At 42.1% G+C, this 26083-nt stretch overlaps 1 protein-coding gene across 1 annotated transcript; it reads left to right on the forward strand.

Moving 5' to 3' along the window:
* The first annotated feature begins 4549 nt into the window (after positions 1-4549).
* On the forward strand, positions 4550-20465 carry LOC128412857 (OX-2 membrane glycoprotein-like). Its single transcript, XM_053386329.1, has 6 exons — positions 4550-4663; positions 11551-11632; positions 12613-12939; positions 14798-15061; positions 15906-16007; positions 20342-20465. The coding sequence occupies exons 1-5, from the start codon at positions 4652-4654 to the stop codon at positions 15998-16000; spliced, it is 780 nt and encodes a 259-aa protein (XP_053242304.1). The 5' UTR covers positions 4550-4651; the 3' UTR covers positions 16001-16007; positions 20342-20465.
* The last annotated feature ends 5618 nt before the right edge of the window (positions 20466-26083 follow it).

A 26083-nucleotide genomic window follows, 5' to 3' on the forward strand; every position in this document is an offset into this window, starting at 1 on the left:
GGTCTTCTTTATTTTAGTTTTTTATTTTAATTGGATTATGATTGGATATATTAATTGGATTTTTTTTATTGGAAAATTAATACAAGTGATTTTTTATTAAAAAAATAACAATAGAGTGGTACCTCTGGATACGAACAGGATCCATTCCAGAACCCTGTTTGCATCCTGAAGCGACCGCAACCCGCATCCGTGCGCGATTCGCCGCTTCCGTGCATGGCATCATTTTGACTGCCTGCGCATGCGCGAGCGGCGAAACCTGGAAGTAACATGTTCCGTTACTTCCGGGTCGCCGCGGAGCGCAACCCGAAAGCGCTCAACCTGAAGCAACTTCAACCCGAGGTATGACTGTATTGCTTAATATTGTCTGTTTTTGCAACACAGGGGATTTCCTTTGTTACATACCTCTCTCAGCGTCAGCGGAACCAACAGAGAGGAGCACCGTGTCAGGCCATGCTGCGGGCACTGCTGTGGGTGTGCCTCATTCATGCCTGCCAAGTACTGTGTTGAGTGGCCAGGCTCCTCCTGTGTGGGTGGGCAGGCAACACAGTGTGGTTCTTCTTGGCTCCGGTGTGGGGTCGCTCTGGCAGTGTCAGCGGTGAGAGCTGGGAGGCTGGGGTGAGATCCTCCACCCTCCACCCTTTGTGACCCATTCCGTGGCACACACGCATGCCCCCCCAGCACGCACGCACACCCCTGGTGCTGGGAGCTCATGGTACGCGGCTACCTATGTGTGAACACCAGGGTGGGGTTGAGCCGGTATACCATGATGGGATGGAAAGGGAAATAAGTGTAGACCAACTCTTGACCTTCACAAGGTTACAATGGCTTGGATGACAGGACCTCAAGAAGGCCAAAGAAACAGCCTGCATACTACAACATATTTGGGTTAAGGATATTGTCTGTTTCTTCAGGACATAGCAGTTTCAATAATCTATGTAAGAGCCTAAAATGTTTTAAAAGAAATTGAACAAAGTTGGTGCTAGAAGACCAGTATATTATATCGCCTATTAAGGCCTTCAGACAATGCCGTTACTCTTCCAAAGTCACTAGAGTGGCACTATCTGTTTAATGAGAACTAATTCAGTGCAATTGTGTTTTGTTTACTGCTGTTTCTGCCAATTTCGTCCGAGGCCTTATCTGATCTCAGAACTGGGTGCCCCTTTAAGATCTATGAATTGAATACCTCTTAAAATAGTCTGTTACCTCTTGACTTTTGCATTGTTAAACAGGCAGGCAGAAAACTATGCTCTATACAAGAGTATCCTTTTCAAAAACCTGCTTTCCCCTTTATATCAGTTTCATGAATCTGTGACAATAAAGAAGATGGCTCTTGTCCAAATTCAGCAGGAACGCTTAAAAAGCTGACCGGTTTGACTGCTAAGCTTTTTTCCTTAACACTGGAACAAAAATTATAGATTCATTTCATTGCTTAAGGAAACAGATGTGCTTAATTTTTGTTATTTTCAAAACGGGGTAGTGCAAATTCGTCCAGAAAGAAAGAAAGAAAGAAAGAAAGAAAGAAAGAAAGAAAGAAAGAATATATATATTCCTCTGGAGCTGTTAAAGAGAAGACACCATTCTTTTGACAACAATAACAGTAATCTGGAACTGTTAAAGAACAGGCCATATTATTATAATAATTTATTGGGGGGGGGAATTCAAGGCAACTTACATGTTACAGTAATATACATTTTAAAAAAACAAAAGAAGTAGTAATTAACATATAAAAAGTAATCAGGACCCTTCCCAAAGGGCACCTGGTGGTAGAGGAGAGAGTTTAGTCATAGAATTATAGAGTTGGGAGGGACCATAAGAATCATCTAGTCCAACCACCTTCAATGCAAGACTGTTTTGCCCAAAGTGGGGCTCAAACCTGTGACCATGGTAGAGTCTCATGCTCTACCAACTGAGCTACAGTCTTTTACAGAATTTTTTTAATTTGTCAGATTCTCAACACAAGCCTTTCAAAACTGAACAGATTTATTGGGAAAGTGAGATCCCAGAAATGTCTTTTTGTTTGTTTGTTGTTAAACATGATAGCGTCCTGTTCCTCATTTGACATTTCTTGAGATTTGCTTTACACAAGAGCCCAAAAAACGAGCAGTTGTGAGATTCAGAAGCAAAAAGAATACTTTGATAATAGCTGGAATATATATATTTTTTACGTTTTTCTTAATTTTCTACATTAACATAACAATAACAAATAAATAAACAAGGGAAGAGCTCAATACATTTTTGCACCTGAGGTGAACCACAAAATGGTTGAGTTTGGTTTGAGCTGGGGGTCAATTTCTCTTGCAAAACCTATTTCCAAACTGTGAAAATTGTGGAATAAATGGATGAGAGAAATATCTTGTGAACACTTCAGAAATGAAGATGGGATCAGCACCCGATTTAGGGCACCGTAGGATGATTTCACTGCAAGGGGCACCAAGCCGAGGGCACACAAAATTATAATAAATAAAAAAGGAATTATAGTGTAAATAATAAATATTTAAGTGGAGGACACCAAATTTTGTCCTTGCCATAGGAAATGTCTGGGGGTTTGGGGGGTATTTATTGGGGGGGTTGGCTCAGGTGTGGGCAGCTTGGGTGCGGGCTGCTCTGTACACTACGGCCACTGCCAGCCTGAGCCAGCAAAAGAGGCCGGCATGCCTCTTTCTCCCACTCGGTCTGGTAGCATCTTGGGCTGTCCTCTTTTTGTTCTTCAAGATATGGCAGCTATATATATATATCCTGTATGTAAACTTTGTGCAAGGAAATCAGGAAGCATGCTCGATAAACCAGTCATCTAGGAGCTCTAAGAGCAGCAATCAAATTTGTGTTCCTTAGGAAGTGGCAGCTGGATGACTCAAAGAGCTATTATGACTCAAAGAGCTATTATGCAAGAATGCAACCCAGACCATTCTTCCAGACCGCCTTGCTCACTCACTGGCTGCACACATGAGAGGAGGAGGCTGAGGTTGGTTAGAAGTTGGGTTGCCATATTTTAAAAAGTAAAATTCCTGACGCCCGCAAAATTGTGATTTCCCCATTTTTACACCCCAAAACCAGGACATGTCAGGAATTACCATGACTTATGGCAATCCTAGTGACAAATTTTCAGTTCCTTTTTTCCCATGAATATTCAAAACAGAATCTAAAATGTAGTTCCTTATTGGGGATGCTCATTCAGCATTGTATAAATTGGGAACGAGTAACCAACTCCAGTCAGGTCCTAAAGGGCATCTGTTAAGACAAGAATGCAGAAACACAGAAAGCTGCTTTAAATTGAGTCAGATCATTGGCCTATCTACCTGGAGATGACAGGATTTGAAAGCTGAGGTGTTCCGCATGCAACACAGAAGCTCTACCAGTAGCTGAGGCTCCTGAACAGCTGAGGCTGTTGTTGGTGTTTTATTTTAGATCTTGTTGTGATTTATGTGGAAATTGTTGTTTGATTGTGTATTTTTTAATGTTTTGTTTATTGTTTATGACTACTTTTGCTATGTTGTAGTTAATGTATTTAACTGTTATATTTTCCCCCCATGGTGTAGGCCATCATGGTTTAAATGGTATGGATGTGTGGATGTATATATGTCTGTATGTACCACTGAGTTAATGCCTTCCCCCGATGAAAGCTGCTATGGGGATTTTCTCCTTCATAATACTAGACTAGAGCTCCAAGCATCAGCCAATCAAGATGCAGGGAACTGAGGAGCACAGGAAGCTTCCTTATCCCAAGTTGGACAATTGGTCCGCCTAGCTCAATAGTATCAACACCGGGAATGGGGTGCATAAAGGCCACCCCCACTTCTGGGCAAACCTCTAAGGTCCAAATGCCTGCGGTGATGGAGGCAGAGGCAAACATGGGCACAGCATTGAGTATACATTTCTTCTTTGCGTAGTAGGGACATATCCTCATTGCTTGTAGTTTCTCTTACTCCTTCTATGTGTGCCAGCTATGCCTCTGTGCACCACCTCCTTGCATTTACAATATTAAGAAACAATATTTAATACTCCGGCTCTGTAGAATATATAGGGTGGTATTCAAACATGTTTTACTCTTAGCAGATCCACTGAAATGAATGAACGTGCCTAAGTTAGAGCCATTACAGTAATTTCAATAGGGCTACTCCTGAGTAAAACTTACTTGACTACAACCCATAGGTCATTTCTTACTTTAGAATATTCTATGGTCTCAGGACTTTGGGATTTGTTTAAAGCACAGTCATAAAATAGAACAGGAACAGTAGTAAAGACCTCAGATTTTTATTTAAAGCATTTCCCTAGCAAAGGGCATCATTAGTTAGGGCCCCTGATAATCCCACAAACATTTTATACAAATATCCTTTCCTTTCTTTAACTATATGCTCCCCACCATAGTCACACATCTAGCAGAAGCATCATTTTTCAAAACAGACGCTAATAAGATAATGGCCAATTTGTGCTCTCAGTTACTGCTCTATAATCTCTGTTTAGCTCTAAGAGCATGCTTTAGACTTCTGTCTCTCAGAGTTCCCTGCCCACCCCCCAACCATTAGGGAGGGAGGAGACGGGAGATTAGACATTCCCAACGCATTTTCCTGCTTTCCTTTTCCACACTGTGGCTTTTCCAGCCTTCACTGGAGGCAGCAACTGCCCTTGTGTGCACTCTTCTTCATTCCAGAGCATGCGTCCCAAGGTAAGATGCTTGCTGTGATGCAAGACCAAGGCACAAGCTTGGGGATTTGTCTCCGAACATAGGGAGAAAGTAAAGAGAAAGTGCCTGCATGTTCTCAAATGAGGCTGAAATTGGTGTTTGCTTAAATCGCTCCAAAGCCGTACTGCCTGAATTCAATTTGCCTCCGGCATTCAATTAGCTCAAGAGTAGTGGCGCAATTAGTTTTAGCCTCTGGATTCAAATAGGCTTACGAGGGGCACATCTCACTTTAGATAGTCATGCGTGGTGTGCTCACTTCAAAATGTGGTAATCCAAGATTGCTGCATTTGGAAGCCCTTCTGCTCAGCTGCCTGGAGTGGGGCCCAGCCCTGCCCTGGTGATGCCATCGCTCAGGAGCAGGGCCAGATTAAGGTTTGATGAGGCCCTAAGCTACTGAAGGTAATGGGGCCCTTTATATGTCCAGCTGTCCTTTGTCAACAATAAATTGTCGCTGTTTTTTTGTGTTGAATATATGGTAATTGATGGACCTAATATATCTAAAGCCATTTGCACATAACGAAATAGGTATTTTATCAAAGTAATTGTTGAACTAAAATACAATTAAGAAGTATATTAATAGTGAAATAATTACTAAGCTCTAACTTAAAATGATTTTTTATTCATAACAAACTTAACAATGCAAACACATTGTCATTTGGCAATAACAAAAGTTCCTTTAGAAACACAATTTACACATTTTTTTTCCTTTAATTTTTTTTGGGGGGGGCCAAGAGAGTGGGGGCCTAAACTATAATTTGTTTAGCTTATACATAAATTTGGCACTGCTCAGGAGAAGCACAAAGGTGCTTTTATGACAGCAATGTTCCACATGCTTAACTGAAAGGGAAATCTTACTGAACTGCGTGAGATTCAGGGTGCTTCTAGGTGGGGACCTAGTAATGCAAACAGGTATTTGACTACTGGGTTTCCCACCCCCACCCCCCAAAAAGACTGAATATGGATTAAAACTGAGGGGCAGATATGGGGAGAGGGGAATATGACAAAGATGTTGTGTGCTTGCAGCAAAAACAATGGCACACATGAGAATCGCCAATCCCACACTCTTGCTTATAAGTAAGATCATGTTTATGTATAGGATTATTTTCACACTTTGGCAAGAAAAAAAAGAAAAGAAAAGCCATCACCCTTGTCTTCTAGTGAATGTAATAGGAATATTTGAAGCATGAACATGAGAAATGCAGAAAAGGATTTGAGTTCCATGGAGTCTGGTCCTTTTCTTTCTTATGCAGAAGCAAATCCTACTGTGTTCAATGGGGTTAGGTCACAGATAAATGTGCAACGGAGTTGCAACCTTTTTGTTTTTGAATCCTTTTGGTGCTATCTGTGTGTATGTGTGAATACTGTTAATGTGGGGTAGAAACTAATGAAGACCACAAATTTTAAACAGGTTATACCCTTGGGGATGATGTTGTAATATTAGTAAGTCTGCGTGACTCATGTAGTGGTTTCCTATGTTGAACAGGCTCTGTGCAGTTTAGATTTCAAGCATGACTGTTTATGGTACTAAAATCCATCAAACCCAACTTCTCATCATTTCCAAGGGTTATATCATTACTGTATTATTCTGGGTGCTATTTCCATAACGTCACTAACCTAGTTACTGGCAGGAGATTTCACATATAAATCTCCTGGGTCTGCACTCAAAATCACTGCTGTGGTCTGAAATTCTTATCCCATTCATTAATATGCACTGCATGGTTTTAATTCTGATCTATTATTGTGGTTTCAATTGCTTTTTATGTAAATTCTTGACTTTATGATTGGGTTTGGAGTGAGATGGTTCTATATTTTTTATTGTTGTGACATTTCAATTTGTTAGTCACATTGGGTTTCTTTGAAAATTAAGCAGCACATACATTTTATTTTAAAAATACATGAACTGCAAGCTGTGTAAATAAATTGCTGTTTTTATCTACTATTTAACTGACCCAATTATGACAAAAAAAAAATGTGATTAAAGTGTGTTATCTGGTAAGTAATCTGCATGCAGGTATGGTTTCAAATGTGCACCTACAGAGGAAAGTTTTAAAAGCTTAGAGGACTCACAGAAACAGACACTTTCTCCAAATCTAGGTTCAAAAGCTGATGTTGGGAAGTCAAATGAAACTATCTTTAAGTGGGGAAATGGCTGGACATTTACAATATAAACACCGAAGTGTCTTGTAGCACCTAAAAGATAAATCCATTTATCTCCGGTACACTTCCAAACACCACAAACCACTTCATCGGATGCATTTGCATCTATTTGTGGACTCTGATCCGCAAAAGTTCATGCCATAATAAATTTGGCAGTCTTTAAGGTGTTACAAGGGTATTTTGTTTTGCTTTTTGCTTTTCGTTTTGTTTTGTTTCTTTGCTGCAGCATACCTACTTAGAGATTGGGTTGGCGTGCAACAATGCTCTCCTAAATTATTTGCATTGTACATTTGACCGTAATGTGTATGGTTCACTTTCTTACAATGTTTAAAAAGATTTGGAAAACATGGGCAAAAGGAAATAATGGTATTAATTGGTTTTCATTTTTTCCTTGCCAAGGCATTTTAAATACTGTATGTAAGTTAATTTTATTTAAATCAGTGTAGGTTATTTACTTGCAGCTTGTTCAGTATGAGAAGGTGGGCTTCGTTCCTAGAAGGCGGTGTAGAGGGTTCGAGTTTACAACACTTTCGATGTGTTATACTTTAATATATATTTTTCGACTGGTCCTACCAATAAACATCATTAGAACCATGCTGCAGATGTGCTTTAAGTTCCACTGTCATTAACAAGTCATTGTCTGCAATCACAGGGCAATAAATCCCTCTGGAATCAGTGGTGATTGTAAGCACATTTTAGTGGGACAAGCCAATGAATGGAAAGAAACTGCTTAGCATGATGCAGTTTACAACCCCCTCTCCAAATAAATCTGTTAGAGGGTCAGTTGTGGTGCTTAATCTGTGCCTTCATCTATGCTGAAGGGGAAAGGTTGCAGTGCAGTCCCAGATTCAATCTCTTTTTTATTTATTTATTTTTTTATAATTAATTTTTATTCAATTTCCAATATGCATTCCATCCATGTTTAACATCCACTTCTAACATATACATCTTTTAGACTTCCCTCAGCCTGTCTGACATCAAAAAAACGAAGATCATGGCCACTGGTCCCATCACCTCCTGGCAAATAGAAGGGGAAGAAATGGAGGCAGTAAGAGATTTTACTTTCTTGGGCTCCATGATCACTGCAGATGGTGACAGCAGTCACGAAATTAAAAGACGCCTGCTCCTTGGGAGAAAGGCGATGGCAAACCTAGACAACATCTTAAAAAGCAGAGACATCACCTTGCCAACAAAGGTCCGTATACTAAAAGCTATGGTTTTCCCAGTAGTGATGTATGGAAGTGAGAGCTGGACCATAAAGAAGGCTGATCGCCGAAGAATTGATGCTTTTGAATTATGGTGCTGGAGGAGACTCTTGAGAGTCCCATGGACTGCAAGAAGATCAAACCTCTCCATTCTTAAGGAAATCAACCCTGAGTGCTCACTGGAAGGACAGATCCTGAAGCTGAGGCTCCAATACTTTGGCCACCTCATGAGAAGAGAAGACTCCCTGGAAAAGACCCTGATGTTGGGAAAGATGGAGGGCACAAGGAGAAGGGGACGACAGAGGATGAGATGGTTGGATGGTGTTCTTGAAGCTACCAGCATGAGTTTGATCAAACTGCGGGAGGCAGTGGAGGACAGAAGTGCCTGGCGTGCTCTGGTCCATGGGGTCACGAAGAGTCGGACACGACTAAACGACTAAACAACAACAACAATAGCCTGTCTGACAATTTTCCATATTATCACAATTACTCACATTTCTTAAATTTATATTGCGCTTTAACAATCTTAATCTTATCATATCTTTTAAGCAACATTTCTATCAATCATTTTCACATAGCTTCTTGAAAGCCAACAAGCGTTAATTGCTCCTCACATACATGTCCCAGATTCAATCTCTGGGATCTCCAAGATGGGCTGACCGGACAAGAGATCCCAGCATCAAAGCCTGGAGAGCTGACAACACTGGATCACCACTGCATTAGCAGGCAGCTTCCGGTGTCCTTTGTTCAACCTTAATATGTGTAAATAAGCACAGATGTAAAGATCTAATAATTTTCTTCTGAGGGGAATCTAACCTGGGTGTTGCAGCCAGGAGTTTTGCACTGCTTGGAGAAAGGGATTGATCATGTTTTGACACTGAGCCAATCCAAAAGTTCTATAGGTGGGGATTAATCTATTAGTGCTCATTCACACATGCGCATCACCGCTTGGTGCAAAAGATAGTCAATGTGTCAAGCACTGTGTGTGTGTGTGTGTGTGTGTGTGTGCACGCGCACACACACGCGTGCTTGTCATATGAAGGAGAACAAAATGTGTTAGGGTTTTGAGATTCTAGAAATACATTTTGCAATAACACAAATCACATTGCTTGCTTTTCTTTCTCACTTTTGACATCCTGTTAATCCCTCTCCCTTTACTGTGCCAGCTCTCTTGAGGGAACGTCTTGCCACTGAGATACTGACTAGATTTAGTTTCCATTGACCTTAAAGGCATTAATTACCCACTGCTCATTTTGTTTTTCTTTTGAGAAGTAGTTTGCTTGCCCCATTGTTCCTTGTTATTTTTCTCCCAGATGCTTCCTTCCTTGATGCTGTAGCTGAAATGCCTATCTTCCTTTAAGTTTCCACCCACAACACATCCTTTTCTTAACAATTATCTCATTTCCTTTTGATAATAAGTCTGTTCCTTAATCATATTTAATCCTTGTCGGTAGCTGGCATAACATAATGATTAAGAGACTGAATTACAGATTGAGATACACCAATTTTCACCACTGCCATGTGCTCACTTGGTGATCTTAAACCAGCCTGTAGTATTGTGGGGGAGTTTTAATACTGGTTTAGCTGCTGTAAGCTGCTGTAAGGACTACAACTAGAACATGAACACGAAGAGCTCGTAATGTATGAAAGCGCTACACATTTTGTGCAGTGTTTTGTGATTTAGAATACAGGGCTTAATTGGAGCCCAGGGGTTTTCTGAGTCTCATCCCAGAACAACTTCTTCCAATGCTAGGGCCTGGAGTTGAACATGAGAAGTAACAATGTGAAAAAATACTTTCCATGAGCTTCTGAGAAACAACAACCAGAGCCCATGCACCAGGGGTTTGTGATAGGCATCTAAGCAATGTGACTAGTTCCAATAGATTATTGGCAGTGGTGAGAGGTAAGGGACTCCCTGATAAAATTGACAATCTCCAACTGCCGACTCAATCCCAAAATTTACAATCTCAATCTGCTGACTCAGTTCATATATCTACCAACTCCATCTTCTGACTTAGGCTGAATAAACATCATACATTTAAAGCACATTATTATTATTATTATTATTATTTATTAAATTTGTATGCCACCTTCATCCAAAGATAAGAGGGCAGTTCACAACATAAAAAATACAAAATGAGAACACAAAATTCAAAATACATAATAACAAGGAGAACAAAAGCAAACCAATAACCCTTAGAATGCTAATCAGCCAAAGGCCTGGTCCTGGAGAAACGTTTCCGTCTGGTGCCTAAAGATATGTAATGAAGGCACCAGACAAGATTCCCTAGGGAGAGCATTCCACAAACAGGGAGCCCTGCAGAAAGGCTTTTACTTGTGTTGCCACCCTCCGGACCAATCAGGAAGGAGGTCCTCAGATGATTATTGCAGAGTCCAAGTTGATTCATATGGAGAGAGGCTGTCCTTGAGGCACATGACTTCAAAGCACATGACTTTCCCCAAAGAACCATGGGAACTGTAGTTTACACCAGAGAGCTATAACTCCCAGCACCCTGAACATGCTACAATTCCCGGGATTCTTTGTGGAAATTGATATGCTTCCGATGCATATTAAATGCATGGTATGTATGCAGCATAGTCCCAGTCACTTAGCTAAATCATGGCTCTCTGTGGTGTGTTCTAAAAACAGTTGTTTAGAAAGCTTCCACACAAGGTTAGCAGGCTGGACTGCCACTGGCCCTCCTGAAATTTAAGAATCAAAACCAACTACATTAGGGATAACCAATGTTGTGCCCTACAGATGTTGTAGGACTGCAACTCCCTTCATCCCTGACCACTGGCCGTGCTTACTGAGGCTGATGGGAGTTGGAAGTCCAACAACATTTGGGTAGCACCACATTGCCAGCTCCTGCATTGCATGATAAGCTCCTCTACCAAATTTCTACTCTATGAAGAAGAAGAAGTTTAATAAAAAACAACAACAACATGGCCCTGTTTCCTCTTTATCTGTTGATGGGGCATTCTTGGATTTTACAGTCTTCATTTCATAAACAGAAAACACTTCTGCTAGGAAATCCCATGAAACCAATGAGGATCACATGTAATAATTTTGAATGTTTGTACATCACGGCACAGAAATATACATGCACTGGGAAACTAAAGCCTGTCATAGCTTCCCAGGTTGTACATGCTGCAAAACACCAATGAGGTCAAGTCTCATTAGTGACAGTCCATAGGTGGATTTCAACTTCCCCACTATTTAAAGAAATGGTTAAAGTACGGTATGTACAATGTGAAGTAGCCTTCAGGCCAATGACCTGCCATTTGTTAGTTCTTAGCTAGACATGGAAAAGCTTCACTGCTTGTTTTGGGGAGTTTTGTCTGCTATGGCAACATTTTGAAAATCCCCTGATATGGTTGCAGTGGAACAACAGCCTCTATCTTCATTATGCACCTGGGCTATACCCAAAATCCAAATAGTAGAGCATTGTAGTGGCAAAAAAGGCTATTGTGTATCTGTAACACATCTCTTTTTTCTATTCCTAGTTAAATGAAGGTCTCTGTTCCCCATGGACTTTCCAGGGCCTGACTCTGTGCATCATATGTATTGTTCTCTGTAGGATAAAGGGTAAGTCTAACATGATTAGTGCATTGGGGAAATTGACTAGGCAAGGGTGGCTCAAGACATTTTGCCACCTGAGGCAATGGACAACATGGTACACACACACACTCTTGATATCGAGTAGCCAGCTGGACTGACTGCTGAATCCTAATTCAGTACTAGCAATGGGGCACTGCACTGTCCTGGAGAGAGGTCAGCACCATAGTTGTAAGGCTGGAGCCCCACAGCTCTCATCTCCAACAGTATGGACAGGGATATCAGGAGGAAGAGCTAAGGGCTGCCACCACCTCCCATCTTATGGCACCTGCACCAGTCACCTCATTCTACCTAATGGTAGAGCCAGACCTGTGACTATGAGCCAGTAGACCAGCAAGTGTGGCTGGCAGAGGGCTATGGAGAGTCTTGTGCTGCTGTGAGCAGGATGGGCTTCTATTTTGAGTCAAAGAAATGTATTTTTTTGGCATCTGTCTGTCTCAGGAGACAATGGAGGAGCACGCTTTGAGGGATGAAGTCAAACTGTTGGAAGGTTGCAGCACCTGCTGTGGCTGTAGAGACCAATGCAGGAGAGATATGTTTTGTTGCAGGTCAGGCAGATGAAGGCATCTGGTTGTGCTGCTACAAATGAACCATAGTGTTTCTTTTCTCTGTGCTCCTCCCAGTGGCCTTTCATCTTCTGGTCACTGCACAGACACACACAGAGCTGCCTTGTGAGGTTAAGTAAGGTATGCAGCAACCCTCTTCCCCAAATTGTTCCTACCATGAATTTCAGAAAGGCTTCCTTTTCCCTCCACCTATCCAGTGAAAGGTTTTTAAAAAATGAAAGAAAAATATTTTGGAATTAGCAGCCCAGTTCTAATCTGTTCATGGTTGCTAGAAGTGCAGAACAGGAATTTTTGCATAAATAAATATTTTCCTTGGATCTAGACCAAGGGATTTGTAAGCATAAGATACGAGAGGTGATTATTAATTATTTTGTCTTGCCGCAGGTGCCATATTGACAAGTGACAGAGACGTGGAGCTGGGCGGCAACGCTACTTTGAGATGTACCCTAACAAAATCTCTTTTCACTGTTCAAGTTACATGGCAGCAAGAGGTTAATAAAAACGTTGTAAATGTGGCAGCATATGACAACAAACAAATTCCAAATATTAATGACCAATACAAAGGTCGAGTCAATTTAACAATTTTAGAACTCAATGACACTGCCATCAGCTTCTGGAATGTTAGCACCCAAGAAAATGGTTGTTACCGATGCATATTTAACACCTTTCCTCCAGGATCCAATAGCAAAAAAACTTGTCTTTCTGTTTACGGTGAGTCATTTCATATTAAAATAGCTAGAGCAGGGCATTTCTTCAAATATGCTCCTTTGATAATGAAGCAATACAACACACACCATTATCTCACCCCCGTTCCAGGGGCGCAGGACTTGCCCAAGTTTGGTCTCCTTAGGAAGGGTGTTACAAGAGCCCTACAGCATTTCCTAATACTTGGTTTCATCCAACAATATAACTACCAATTGAGTATAATTGGAACTACAGCTTAAACCACAGGTGGTGAACCTGTGGTCCTTCAGTTGATGTTGGACTACAACACCTACGATCCATGAGCACGCTAGCTGCAGATTATGAGAGCAAAACCTGATAGTCTAAGATTACAATATCCACAGCAGATCGGAGGCAGTATATTTCCAGTTGCCCAGGTCCTGCCTGTGGACTTCCTGTGGGCATCTGATTGGCTACTGTGAGAGCAGAATGCTGAACTTGATAGGTCATTGATCCATTAGGTTCTTATATTCTTCTATGCTGATATGGGGAGTGGAACAGAATACTAAGAAGCTCCGGGGACCAAAAGCTCAGCTTGGTGTCTGATCTCCATCTGCCTCAAAACTGCAGGCTTCTCCTTTCGTTTCCCTGTATATACAGAGACCTGGATCACAACATTTGTTAACTGTGCAGGAGGATTTGTCCCCTTCTCTCATAATACTTCCGATTCAGGACATTCCCAAATCTTTTGTTAGCAATGGGCTAAGCAATTTGTTGCTATGGCAACATATTCCTGAACAATTAACAAGTCCAAGGTTCTGGCCTGTTATGCCACAGAGAAACTCACACTAACGAAAACCCCTTTGTAAAACTGATTAGAAATCAGCCCACTGTGTAATAATGTTACAACATATGTTTTGGTTTTCAGCCAGAATATTGCAGTGTGGGACATTGGGCTTTTCCACATGTATGGTGTGTTGAATAACACACTATAGCACACTACAGTTGAAGGATGATTGCTCAAAGTTAACATAAGTTTCCTACCATATAGTAGGAAAGTAGTAGTAAAGGGACCCCTGACCATTAGGTCCAGTTATGGCCGACTCTGGGGTTGCGGCGCTCATCTCTCTTTATTGGCTAAGGGAGCCGGCGTACAACTTCCGGGTCATGTGGCCAGCATGACTAAGCCACTTCTGGGAAACCAGAGCAGTGCACGGAAACGCCGTTTACCTTCCCGCCGGAGTGGTACCTATTTATCTACTTGTACTTTGACGTGCTTTCAAACTGCTAGGTTGGCAGGAGCAGGGACCGAGCAACGGGCGTTCACCCCATTGCGGGGATTCGAACCACCAACCTTCTGATCGGCAAGTCCTAGGCTCTGTGGTTTAACCCACAGCACCACCCGTGTCCCTTTTCCTACTATATAAGGTAAAGGTAAAGGGACCCCTGACCATTAGGTCCAGTCGTAACCGACTCTGGGGTTGCGGCGCTCATCTCGCTTTATTGGCCGAGGGAGCCGGCGTACAGCTTCCAGGTCATGTGGCCAGCATGACTAAGCCGCTTCTGGCGAACCAGAGCAGTGCACGGAAACACCGTTTACCTTCCCGCTGGAGCAGTACCTATTTATCTACTTGCACTTCGTGCTTTCGAACTGCTAGGTTGGCAGGAGCAGGGACTGAGCAACGGGAGCTCACTCCGTCGCAGGGATTCGAACCACTGACCTTCTAATCGGCAAGTCCTAGGCTCTGTGGTTTAACCCACAGTGCCACCCACGTTCCTACCATATAGTCTGCCTCTAATTCAACAGTTTGCAGTTTGCCCTGCTGAGTCCCTCACTGATACAGTAGCATCTTTTCATCTTCCTTTTATTGCCCACCTGCATTTTGTGCTGTCATTTATATCACAGGCCGCCTCAACACATTTTTACACTACAGCATCTCTGATGGGCGCTTGAATGCCACCTGCTCAGCAACGGGCTTCCCACGTCCCAACATCACATGGGTTGCGCCAAGAGGCCTGAAGGAGGAACACGAGATCACAAATCCCAATCGAACAGTATCGGTCATAAGCAATATCCTTGTAAATGCCTCAGATAGCCATTCTGGACAAGAGATGATCTGCAAGGTTACACACAGGGGGAAAGAGATGGATCTCAAGGTACCAAGAAAAGGTAAGTGAGCAAAGCACTCGGTGCCTGTCATCTTCCTAAAAGGTAGCAAAACTTTCATCTTAAAAATCTTGTATTTTCTTTTCTTCCATTCTACAAGGGATGGCGAACCTGCAGCCCTCCATATGTTACTGACCTACAGTCTTCCACCATCCCTGACCATTGTCCATGATACCTGGGGGTGATGAGAACTGGAGTATAACAAACTCTGGAGGGTCACAAGTTTGCCATGCCTGATGTAAAAGAAAAAAACCAAAATTCAGACTAAAGAGAGGCTTTAGAGAGGCAGGGATGTGGAACAGGTTCCAGGTGGCCAATTTTGGCAGTTGAGTGGGGCTACCCACCTGTACACCCCTGGATCCTTTAATACTGTATATTTCACACTTCCCCCTTATCAAGTAATAATTATCATTTTATTCTATTGTTACATGCATGCATTCTTCCTTATTTTTTCCCTCCTTCAAGATGGATTTGGGCATGTGCTTTTAGTCTCCCTCTGAAATTCTTTACTCTTACCTCTTTCATAAACAGAAAAACACTCACTGGTTTTCAGCGAATGCATTTTGAACATATTCTTAAGAGTTATTTCAACCTCTAGTCATCTCACCCACTACAGCAAATTAAGGACCTCAATTTCAATGTAGAATTGTGATTTTATTCTATGTTATATTACATTATTATATCATATTATATTATAATATAAATTTTTATATTATATTATATTATATTATATTAATTATATTATATTATATTATATTATATTATATTATATTATATTATATTATATTATATTATATTATAGACTCCTCTCCATACTGTCAGCAATTATTTTCTTTCCTCCATATAGGCTATCCATATGCTGTGGTCGTAACTGTACTTGTCCTAATTTCTCTGACTGTGGTTATTATTGCGGTGTGCTGCTGGAAACGACACCAAAAATAATGCAGAAGTAAGTTATTTAAACCAAAAGAAGATAAATATACGTTGTTGCTATGCAGACTACATGAATGGTAGCTGATGCACATAAAAATGCTGGATATCAGCTGAATGATAGGGCTTGTGCTTAAGAATGGAGAGATATGTCAATTTTGGTTTGTCCTGAATTCTGTTTTCTGAGAGCTCCCAGGCAGGCTCCGCCCCTTTTTGTGCTTGAAGAGCAGACTGGAGTGAAGACTACTCCTACTTGGTACGCTCCCCTGGCTCCACCTCCCCAGTCACAATTGGTTCATTTGAACTGAGGTTTGGCGGGAACCTCAAGGTCTGTGACCTGAGGAGGTGGACCAGGAGCGCTCTGCCGGGAGTCACGGAGGATCAGGGGTGCTGCGCACGGGCACGCAAAGGGTGCCCTTCATTTCAGGGGGAGAGCGGTTATTTTTGCACAAATTTATTGACTGGAGAACACCATCACAATTTAGAAATTACTAATTTCAAAGGTTGGCTGTGTTCCAGTTTTCATATTGTTTCATAAAGTGTGAATTAGTGATGTTTACCTTTAAATGTGAGCAAAATTGAATTTCTTATTAATCACTACTTACACTCAGTTGAAACAGGTGATTTCTGAGTACTGTGCAAACAAACATGTATGTTTATGTGGGCTATGAGATATGGCTGATTCTTGTTCAAAATAGTTTTTCTGTTATTTTGACTTGAAAATAAGGTTGTGGTGTTTGTTTTTTCAAAAATGACATGCAAATTGCTGCAGGAACATGGGGAACTGAATTTAAGATTGGAAAAATGAGAAAGTGGCAAAACCCAAAAGTGATATCCCTAGTTGTAAATAGGTGATGGGATAAGGAAGGAATAAGAAACGTTCTCTCTGTGAACTTCTTTTAAGTTAACTTTTCTTAGCATCTAAGTCCATGACAGCAAGTCAAAATCTGCTTCCCAACTTAAAACATGTTATATGTGTCTGAAACAGAGCCCAATAAATGCCACACACAGGATTTAGAGTGAATCCCTTGCCCCTTGTACTGGCAGGGGTGGGGAAGCTCCCACCGAAGTGCATGGGAGCCCGTTCCACATGGGTGCAAACAGCAGGCAAGGAGGGAACTGAACTGGGACCACAGTGGGAGGGTCACAGCCATCCCTCCTGCTACATCCTATGTCTTTTGCCCTGTACTAGAGTTGCTTGCACACTACTCCGAACACCTGTACAGTGGTTCCTCAGGTTAAGTACTTAATTCGTTCCAGAGGTCCGTTCTTAACCTGAAACTGTTCTTAACCTGAAGCACCACTTTAGCTAATGGGGTCTCCTGCTGCCACTGCACCGCCGGAGCACGATTTCTGTTCTCATCCTGAAGAAAGTTCTTAACCCGAAGTACTATTTCTGGGTTGGCGGAGTCTGTAACCTGAAGTGTATGTAACCTGAAGCGTATGTAACCCGAGGTACCACTGTACGCACGATCTCTACACATGTGCAAGTGTTTGCATGGAAGTATACACTTGTTCTACGTCCAGTCACTGTGTACACAGACTGTACACTCGTTGAACATTACACAGGAATAGCAGCAGGGTTGTGCAGCTCATCTGTTGTGTACACGGGGACCAAGATGGAACACACGATGAACGTATTATGTGAACATCTCAAGTGTTATCTCATAAAGAGGCTTTGCAAAAGTTCTGAAGCATTACCAAAACTACCATATCAGTATGCGTGTGCTTTCCCCCACAGGGCAAAAAGCATTTTGTGTGGATGGGAGAAATATTTTGACTGGGAAAATGTCATGGAAGGAAAGGCTTAAATACCATTCACAGTTCTGTATTCCCAATCTGGTTCAGGGGCTTCCCATGCCCCATCTAGCTTGGCCCAGAGATGTTTATAGACTTGAACTATGCATCATAGGCAACATTGATGATAATATGACTTCCCAGTCATGGGAGATGGAGTTTTCATTGGTCTACAGCCTAAATTCCTTCATGTTTAAAATATGCTCCATGAATTGGCAAGGCTTGTGAACAAAGAAATTACATTCAGTGTTTAACTTTCTCCATGCAGCTTCATTTGAAACAGCTTTATTCCTGTTTAAGTCATTCACAACTTTTAAACAAAGTGAGCTACCATAACATTTTAGCGTTGAGGCAGTTAAGCTTAGTGAGAGTTTTGGATTGATGTCAGCCACAACCCCATATGAAGCTGCAGATAGAGGCTTCTAGAACTTTCACTTCCTCTCTTTGGAACTTTCTTTCCTGCGTGCAAACAAGCATGCGCATACAAGCAGAAACTGGGCCACCAGCTGAAAGAGACTTTTCAGGGGTGGAATCGCTTCCCTTACAAATTAAGGCAAATTAACTGTGGTGATTTAAAATTAGACTTTTGTAAAAAGGCATATTATTCTATTAGGATTTTAAATCCCCCCCCCCCCCGGGTTTAAATGAAAATTCTATGAAAAATGTATATGTATTGGAAATGAATTTATTTTTAAAAAATGAATTTCTAACTGGAAAATTAAATGTTCATCAACATACAAACATCAACTTTAAAAATGTAGGGCAGGAGTAAAAATTTTCAGCTGACCTATCCCAAATCCTATATCTCGACAAGCTCTCTACTTTCAAAATTTCCCCTCAGCTTTCTTATGAGCCAACAATGTTGTGCCATACCTCCACTGCCCAGTCTCTTGTCTGGAACCATATCCTGCTTGAAATTCCTGGAAACGTCAGATTATTCCTGGAAACGTCAGAAATTCCTGGAAACGTCAGATAAGGACAGTCATAGGGAGTGTCTACCATAACTTGAAGCCAAGTAGCATAAGGAGGGATTTTGTTTCCTGTGTTAAACAAAAGAAATGGACACTTATAAATTCTTATCTAATATTCAGAGATGTTTTCATAGGGTAGCCTATCAAGGTTTTTACAGCACTGAGGAAATAGGAACGAAACTACAAATTAAGGGCATGTTGTTCTTGATGTGAGAACATATTCTTCTCTTGTTGGGCTTTAGGCTGTGGCAATTTTTTCAGGAGATCATCATGGCAGCCACAGCCCCTGGAGTGTCCAAAAGTGAAGGCAGTTGTGTTGCTCCATTGTGTATGTGTGTAAACATGCAATCACACACACATGCACACACACAAAAGCATAATATCCAATTTATTAGGGATCAGCCTGGCTGAAACATCTGCCTAATTATCTGGACATAAGCTCTATTGAATTCAGCAGCGCTTCCTGCTGAAGGCATATAAGATGATGTGTGTCAGAGGTGATTCATACATTAATAAACAATAGTAATGATAATAATAAGTTCAACGTCTGAAACTCAGAGCAGGGGTAGCTAGCTATATCTTCATAAAGAAAACTGCTCTTGTGTATCTAGTACTTTCTTCTTGTAAGGAAATTGACTTGTCAAAGGATTTCTTGAAACATCTTAACATTCAGACAAGTGCGAAGCAACAGCAACACCCAAACCTGCCCTTTCAGCTCTTAAAAGTCCTGTTTCCTATATAGACTGGATCCCTTCCAAACAGTAGCAGCCAAGCCCTGAACAGGATATATTGCACAAGAACCCTGACCTTTCCCTTCACCTTCATAGTTCCATATTTTCTCTTGCAGCTATGGAGTGGCTTTTTATTCTGAAACATTTTTGATTGTCACACAAGTGAGGGCTGCACACCATACACTTCCTCCTGCAATGTGGGTTTGTGGTTGTGGAGCAGGAGTAGTTCTGAGAAAAAAAGCAACGTTTCTCTCAAGAAATAAGTATTCCTCAAACACTCATGTGCAATCTATTCCTGTATTCCCCCTCCCCCTTTCTTCAGCAACCTGGGTCCTATTTAAATAGGGCTTGTTATAGAAAATGCAAGTTTAGTACTGTTTCTGCCATGACAATGTAAAGCCCATTGCCATACCCAGTTGGTGTGAAATTTTTGAAACACTTGGAGCAGTCAGCTCATTCTTTCCTCATACACTATATATATGAAGATTTGGGAAGAAAAGTGAGAATGGACTATAATCATCATACACAATGGGAAAAAACTGTGAAATGGCTCCCTGACAGTTGAAACACGCCTGACATTGTCATTTTTTAAAATGCAAATAACCTTTTATTTACCCAGGTTTTAGGTGGGTACAGTGATACTCATCTTTTAGTGGAGCGGGACTTGTTGGATGAGCATTTTAAGAATTTTGTATTGTACATCTTTTTCTAATTTGGCTCATAATTTTAGATTTTACTTCACTGTATATTAAGTTGTTAAGTTACCTTGTATTATGGCAACAAATATATATAATATTGATAAAATAAAATAAAATAATTAAAACTACTCTATCTATCTATCTGTTCTCTTTTAGGAATCTAAGGGAATAAACCAACATTCTGAATTTTGTTCCAGGGAACTGAAAAAACATTCTAGCAACTGTGTCTATATAACTAGGAAGTCATGAATGCAGCATCAATTTAAAGGAGAACCTGGACCAAATTATCACCTGGGATCCAGAGGTTCTCTTGTACAAGCAGAAGGCATCTCTGTGGGTACAACCCCCCTAGATTCTGTAAATTCTCCCCTCTATTTGCAGCCTCTCTTGCTACATCCTATGTTTTTCCCAATGGTGGGAAAGCACCATTGTCTGAGCAGTGTCCTGCTTCTTTGTCACTGGATCCAACCCAAAGAAAATGAATTATTAATTCTTAAATGAAAATAGAATGTGAAAAGAAGGTGGTAAACACCAGGATTCTAGTCTAGTAAAAGGCTTAGAATTGTTAAAACCAAGAAACACATGTGCAGGGTTTTCGGCCAGTTTCCACCATGAAGTATTCATTTGCTTCAAAAAGAAAAAAGCACAATGCAAAATAAATACAGATCTGCTTCTGTTAATATAACTTTGGCTTTCCTTCTTTAAACACACTATTGTTAGCTGATTTTAAAGGGAAGCTTAAAAGGAAAATGCAAAGGGACAGTGTTTTCCAGCAATCTACTGAAGAGGAAGGGCACAGGTTTGATGAATAAGAGCTATTCAATAATTCTGCAACTATGGGGATTGAACAGGAAACAATTAATTAGGCTTAAAAAAGAATTAAGGAGAAGAGGAAGTTATTGTTTAAAGGGACAGTAGCCCAAAAGACCTTAACAGTGCTTACCAAGCCACACTGAACAGGCTAGTGCTGAAATCAATTTCATTTTAAGAAAGTAATAATTAGAACCTACCAATCAGGTAAAAAAAAAATTAGAAACAAGGAAAAAACGGAATGCAGCAGGTAATCATGTCACTGGATTTTGTAAAACCTGAGAGAATAAAGGGATGTCAATTTCAAATTAAATGGCTCATATAAAAGCAGCCCAAGTAAATATTTATGGGCATTAATTAGTTCCTGGTGTTAGTTATCCTAACTGTGCTTTATGGCAATTTCTTGTACATTCAATGTTACCTCTTCTCAGTGGCGTAGCGTGGGTTGTCAGCACCCGGGGCAAGGCAAGTAATTTGCGCCCCCTAACCCGTGGATCTTAGCACTCGAGTGCAAGCGCCCCCCCCCAGATGTTGGGACCGGTGCGGCTGCCCCCCCCCTGCACCCCCCATGCTACGCCACTGGGGCTGGGGGCGAGCGAAGGAGCCAAGGACCCCCCCCAAAGGCTCAGCAGGAATTTATTAAATTTATTATCTGGGGAGCCCCCGCGGGCCGAGGCAGCCGAAGCCCCCTCCCCTCGGGCGCCTCCCCGCCCCCTCCTCTCCTTGGGCTGTAGGTGGAGCCCGCGCTCCGAGGCGCTCCAGATCCGGGCCGGGTCCGGGGGCTTCCAGCCGCGCTCCGTCCTCGCCCCCCCCCGGCTGAGACTTGCGCTGAGAGCCGGAGCTAGCGGCGCCCCCTTCCGCCGGGAGACCCTCGCCCGCCCGCCGGCTTCCTCTCGGAGGGTTTTGGGGAGGGCAGGGCGCGTCGAGGCCCCTCGGAGCTCTCCTCCCTCCCAGTCGGCAGAAGCAGCCGCCGCCTGTGGCTGGGCCGAGGGGATGGCGGCGTCGGGGTGCGGAGGCTGCCCGTGCCCGGCCTGGCGGCGTCGGCGCTGCTGCAGCGGCTGCTCCTCCTGCGAGCAGTGAGTGGAGCGCAGCGGCGGCGGGGGGTGCGCGCGCGCTAGGGCGCAAGGCTGGTGGTGGCGGCGGGGAGCCCGGCGGGGGAAGGAACTTGTCCCTTCCCTCTGGACTCGCGCCCCCCCAGATGTTGCGCCCGGTGCGGCCGGCACCCCTGGCACCCCCCACGCTACGCCACTGCCTCTTCTGTGGCTACCTCTCTTAAAATAAATCATTGCACTGAATGTATGAAAAGACCTACTGCATTTTATGTAGAAACCAAATAAAGTAATTTCAAAGAAAAGTGATAATATGCTCCTTATTGTCGACGTCTTTGGCTTTTTTTTTGTCAAAATGGGACCTCAGATTAAAATAGTGCTACAATTGGATGTAGATTTGATGTGATGATAGTCTAATAGTCCTTCTTTTTACCTTTAAAAATCTTTCTGCACTGATTTCTTTAAAAGCAAAAAATGACATTTAAAAAATAGCAATGAAGCTCTATCAGAACTAGGAGACAGTTTCTCTGGCTTCCTGCAGTTTCTTGTGGTTACCAGAAAGCCCCCCTGAGGTTATTATAGGGGCACTTGGGAAGGTTGAAGAATGTGGACCACCAGAGAGAGGATTTGTAGAATCAAACCAAAGACATTCACGAAAAAACTTGGACACCTCTAAAGTAAGGGAAGTGCCCTTCACCCATAAGAATTTCACTGAAAAATTATCTCCGCTTTGGTAATTTTTAATAATTTGAGTCTTTTTAATGCAATTTCTTTTCTAGTGCATTGATGGAGAATGGTAAACAAGCAAATAAGTACATTTTTCCTGCTTACATAATTTCTAATTATGTAAGCCACCTCCAAGTTTTGCAGAGAGGTGGGATATTATATGGATAAATAGAGAAATCTGTGCTAAAGCACTGCAACCTCCCTACCACCATTTGTTTTCAAAACTTTTTTGAGACTGTATGTGCCCCATTGCAGTGTTAGGATGTTCAGCTAGTCAGATTAAGAATGACAAAACTCAGCACAACTACTAAAGCAGTCAGCTGGTAGTCTTTTTCCAACCACTTACGGTACTTCAGCTATGCTGCTAAATGAATCAATATGATGAAGGCAGAAAGATGAGAACTTTGCTGAAATCAACTTTCCATTTCCTTGCCTAGATCTGAAGATAATTGTTTGCAAATTAGATGGGTGACTTTGACAAGGAGCGCAAATGATTCATCGCAGACGGATAAATATTTTGCACCTAGATTTGCACGCTTGCAGTTTCAGAGGTCTGGTGATGAACTTTTCAAACACAGGGCAACCTGCCACTCACCCACCTGCTCTAGGCCTAGGAGCCCAGCATGTCGCAGAGGATTCTGGGAGGTGTTGGCTCATCAGGCTGTTGGCACCATTGAGGTTCTGCAAGAACTGTCCACATGCACTAAAACATTACCAATGTTCTGATGTGGCTGTAACTCACTGGATAATATCGACACCCGCAGTTGCACAATACCTTTACTAGGAGGACCAACCAAAATGTCACAAAATAGTAGCAAGCTAGGTCTGGTTAACATCCAGCCTTTGTGTTTTCAAAAATAGGGAGTGACCACTATCCCAGAATACTAGCTGTGTAACCATATACTGGGAACACCTAGTAGAGACTTACTCAGTTTGCAATACCCAGTTTGTAAGAGAACCTTGTCCTTATGGCTACAACATCCAGGCAATTTCTGTACTCCCACCCCTTCTTTATTTTTTCTCGTTTCCCTGCCACTTGCTTTGTGTAATTTCTTGCAGAAAGAAGCCCCCGGCCCCTTCTAAATCTTTCAGCAACTTTCCGTTTTGCTAACTATGGCTGGTTTAGTTATAGGGTAGTAGTTTTGGCCTTCCACAGGTGGATGATCACAACCATGGTGAATTCATTACCTGAAACACTACGAACTACTCACAACAAGTGGGTATCAGCAGGCTTAAAGGTAAAGGGACCCCTGACCACTAGGTCCAGTTGTGACTGACTCTGGGGTTGCGGTGCTCATCTTGCTTTATTGGCTGAGGGAGCCGGCGTACAGCTTCCAGGTCATGTGGCCAGCATGACTAAGCCGCTTCTGGTGAACCAGAGCAGTGCACGGAAACTCTGTTTACCTTCCCGCCAGAGCAGTACCTATTTATCTACTTGCACTTTGACGTGCTTTCGAATTGCTAGGTTGGCAGGAGCAGGGACCGAGCAACGGGAGCTCACCCTGTTGTGGGGATTCAAACCGCCAACCTTCTGAACGGCAAGTCCTAGGCTCTGTGGTGTAACCCACAGTGCCCCCTGCACTCCCACAGCACCCCATCATCAGGCTTAGGGGCACTAAAAATAAATATTCAGGGGTAAATCACTAAGGGGTGGAGTGGCAGGAGAGAATGCAAATGAAGCTCAGTGAACACTGAGTGTGCTCAGCAAACACACAATGGTAGCTGACTGACACTTGTTGGAGGTGGAGGAAAATGGACTGTTCAGGAAGTGAGCATGGTTGGTTGTTTGGAATCCTGAGCAGTAAAATTCTACACTCTTGCAGTTTCCCACTATTGCAGTTTCCCACTTGTCCTTCCTGAGCCACATTCCCAAACAGAAGTTTCCAATAACAAAACCTTTTGCCAGGAGAACAAGTGTACCGCTAAGAGACGAACTTGGCTCTACCCTGAATGCTATCCAAAGATTCTAGATAACTAGAAAGCCATGTAGATGGTCCTTTGGGCTCATGTAAGCCTTGGATTTATATCATTCATTCATTCATTCATTCATTCATTCTCCTGGCACACAGACAGTTCTGTCATAGCACATAGAACAACTGCATCACAGAATTGCTTCTTCCCTATTTATTTACACCCAGTGCTTTTTTTCTTTAAAAATGCATAAGTGTACTCTCATTTTGACTCAAGAAAATCACCATTTTATAGCTCAAATCAGGAAAAATAAATACAGTAAATGGACATCGGGGGTAGCAGTGGAACTGACGATTCACCGTGCTAGAGAAGAAACAATTTTTAAAAATAATTTTTCAGTTTCTTCTCCCATCAGATTCACAAAATGTTTAGGGGTATGCATCCCCCTGCATCTCCCCAGAAAAAATCACTGTTTACACCTATTAAAAATTGTTCTTAAATGCTACCCTTTTGACATAATTGTTGTGCCTCTTTTGTGAGGTCATCCACTGGTTGCACAAACTTTAACAATGAAACACCAACATTCTTAATAAACCTTTTGTTCCCACATGTACTTCAAGTTTACACCCTCCAGATTGCTTTCTTCCAACTAAGAATGCAGAGTTTTCCCCAAAGTTTTTCACAGTGACTCCAGCTGTGAAAGTTCATGGGAGATTTGCTCTCGTTTTGGCTCCTTTTCAGAAGTTGCTATGTAGCTCACTCCTTCACATGTTTATTCAAAAGCAATTACCACTAAAGTTGATAAGACTTGCTCCAACTAAATAAGTCTGCATAGGGCATGGATTTGAGAAAAATAACAATGGGCTTATTATTTGGAATTAGGAGATCAAACTATAAATCGGTAATAGAAGAGTTATTTTCAAAACCCTAAAACGGGTGTTTCCAATCTTTTGGATTTATCTTCGCAAGCATTGCCATTTCCATTTTTAGAAGGCTAGGAAGTCATGGGAAAAATCCTCCCCCTTCCAGCAATGGAATGAATCAATATATCAGATTTCAGAAGGATGCCCTCCAGTTTGTGCACAGCAGTTTAAAGTTACAGCTGTCTTTTCATGGCTGACTTTTTAAACAGTTGTTTTGCACACTCCACAATACAATCCTGTACATGTCTATTCAGAAGGCATGCCCATTAAGTTCAATGGGGATTACTCTCAGATGAGGATTGTAGCCTAACTCACAGAAATACCAAAGGTGTCATGGGCTTTGAAGAGTCTTGAACTCAGGACAAAAGGGAGAAATGTGCTAATAGGAAGGCATGCTTGGCAAACCCTCACCGTGATCAACTTCTGCCCAGAAACCTATGTCCCCACTGTGGAAGGATGTGTGGATCCAGAATTGGCCT

Source organism: Podarcis raffonei, chromosome 4 (assembly GCF_027172205.1).
Source record: "Podarcis raffonei isolate rPodRaf1 chromosome 4, rPodRaf1.pri, whole genome shotgun sequence".
Lineage (NCBI taxonomy): Eukaryota > Metazoa > Chordata > Lepidosauria > Squamata > Lacertidae > Podarcis > Podarcis raffonei.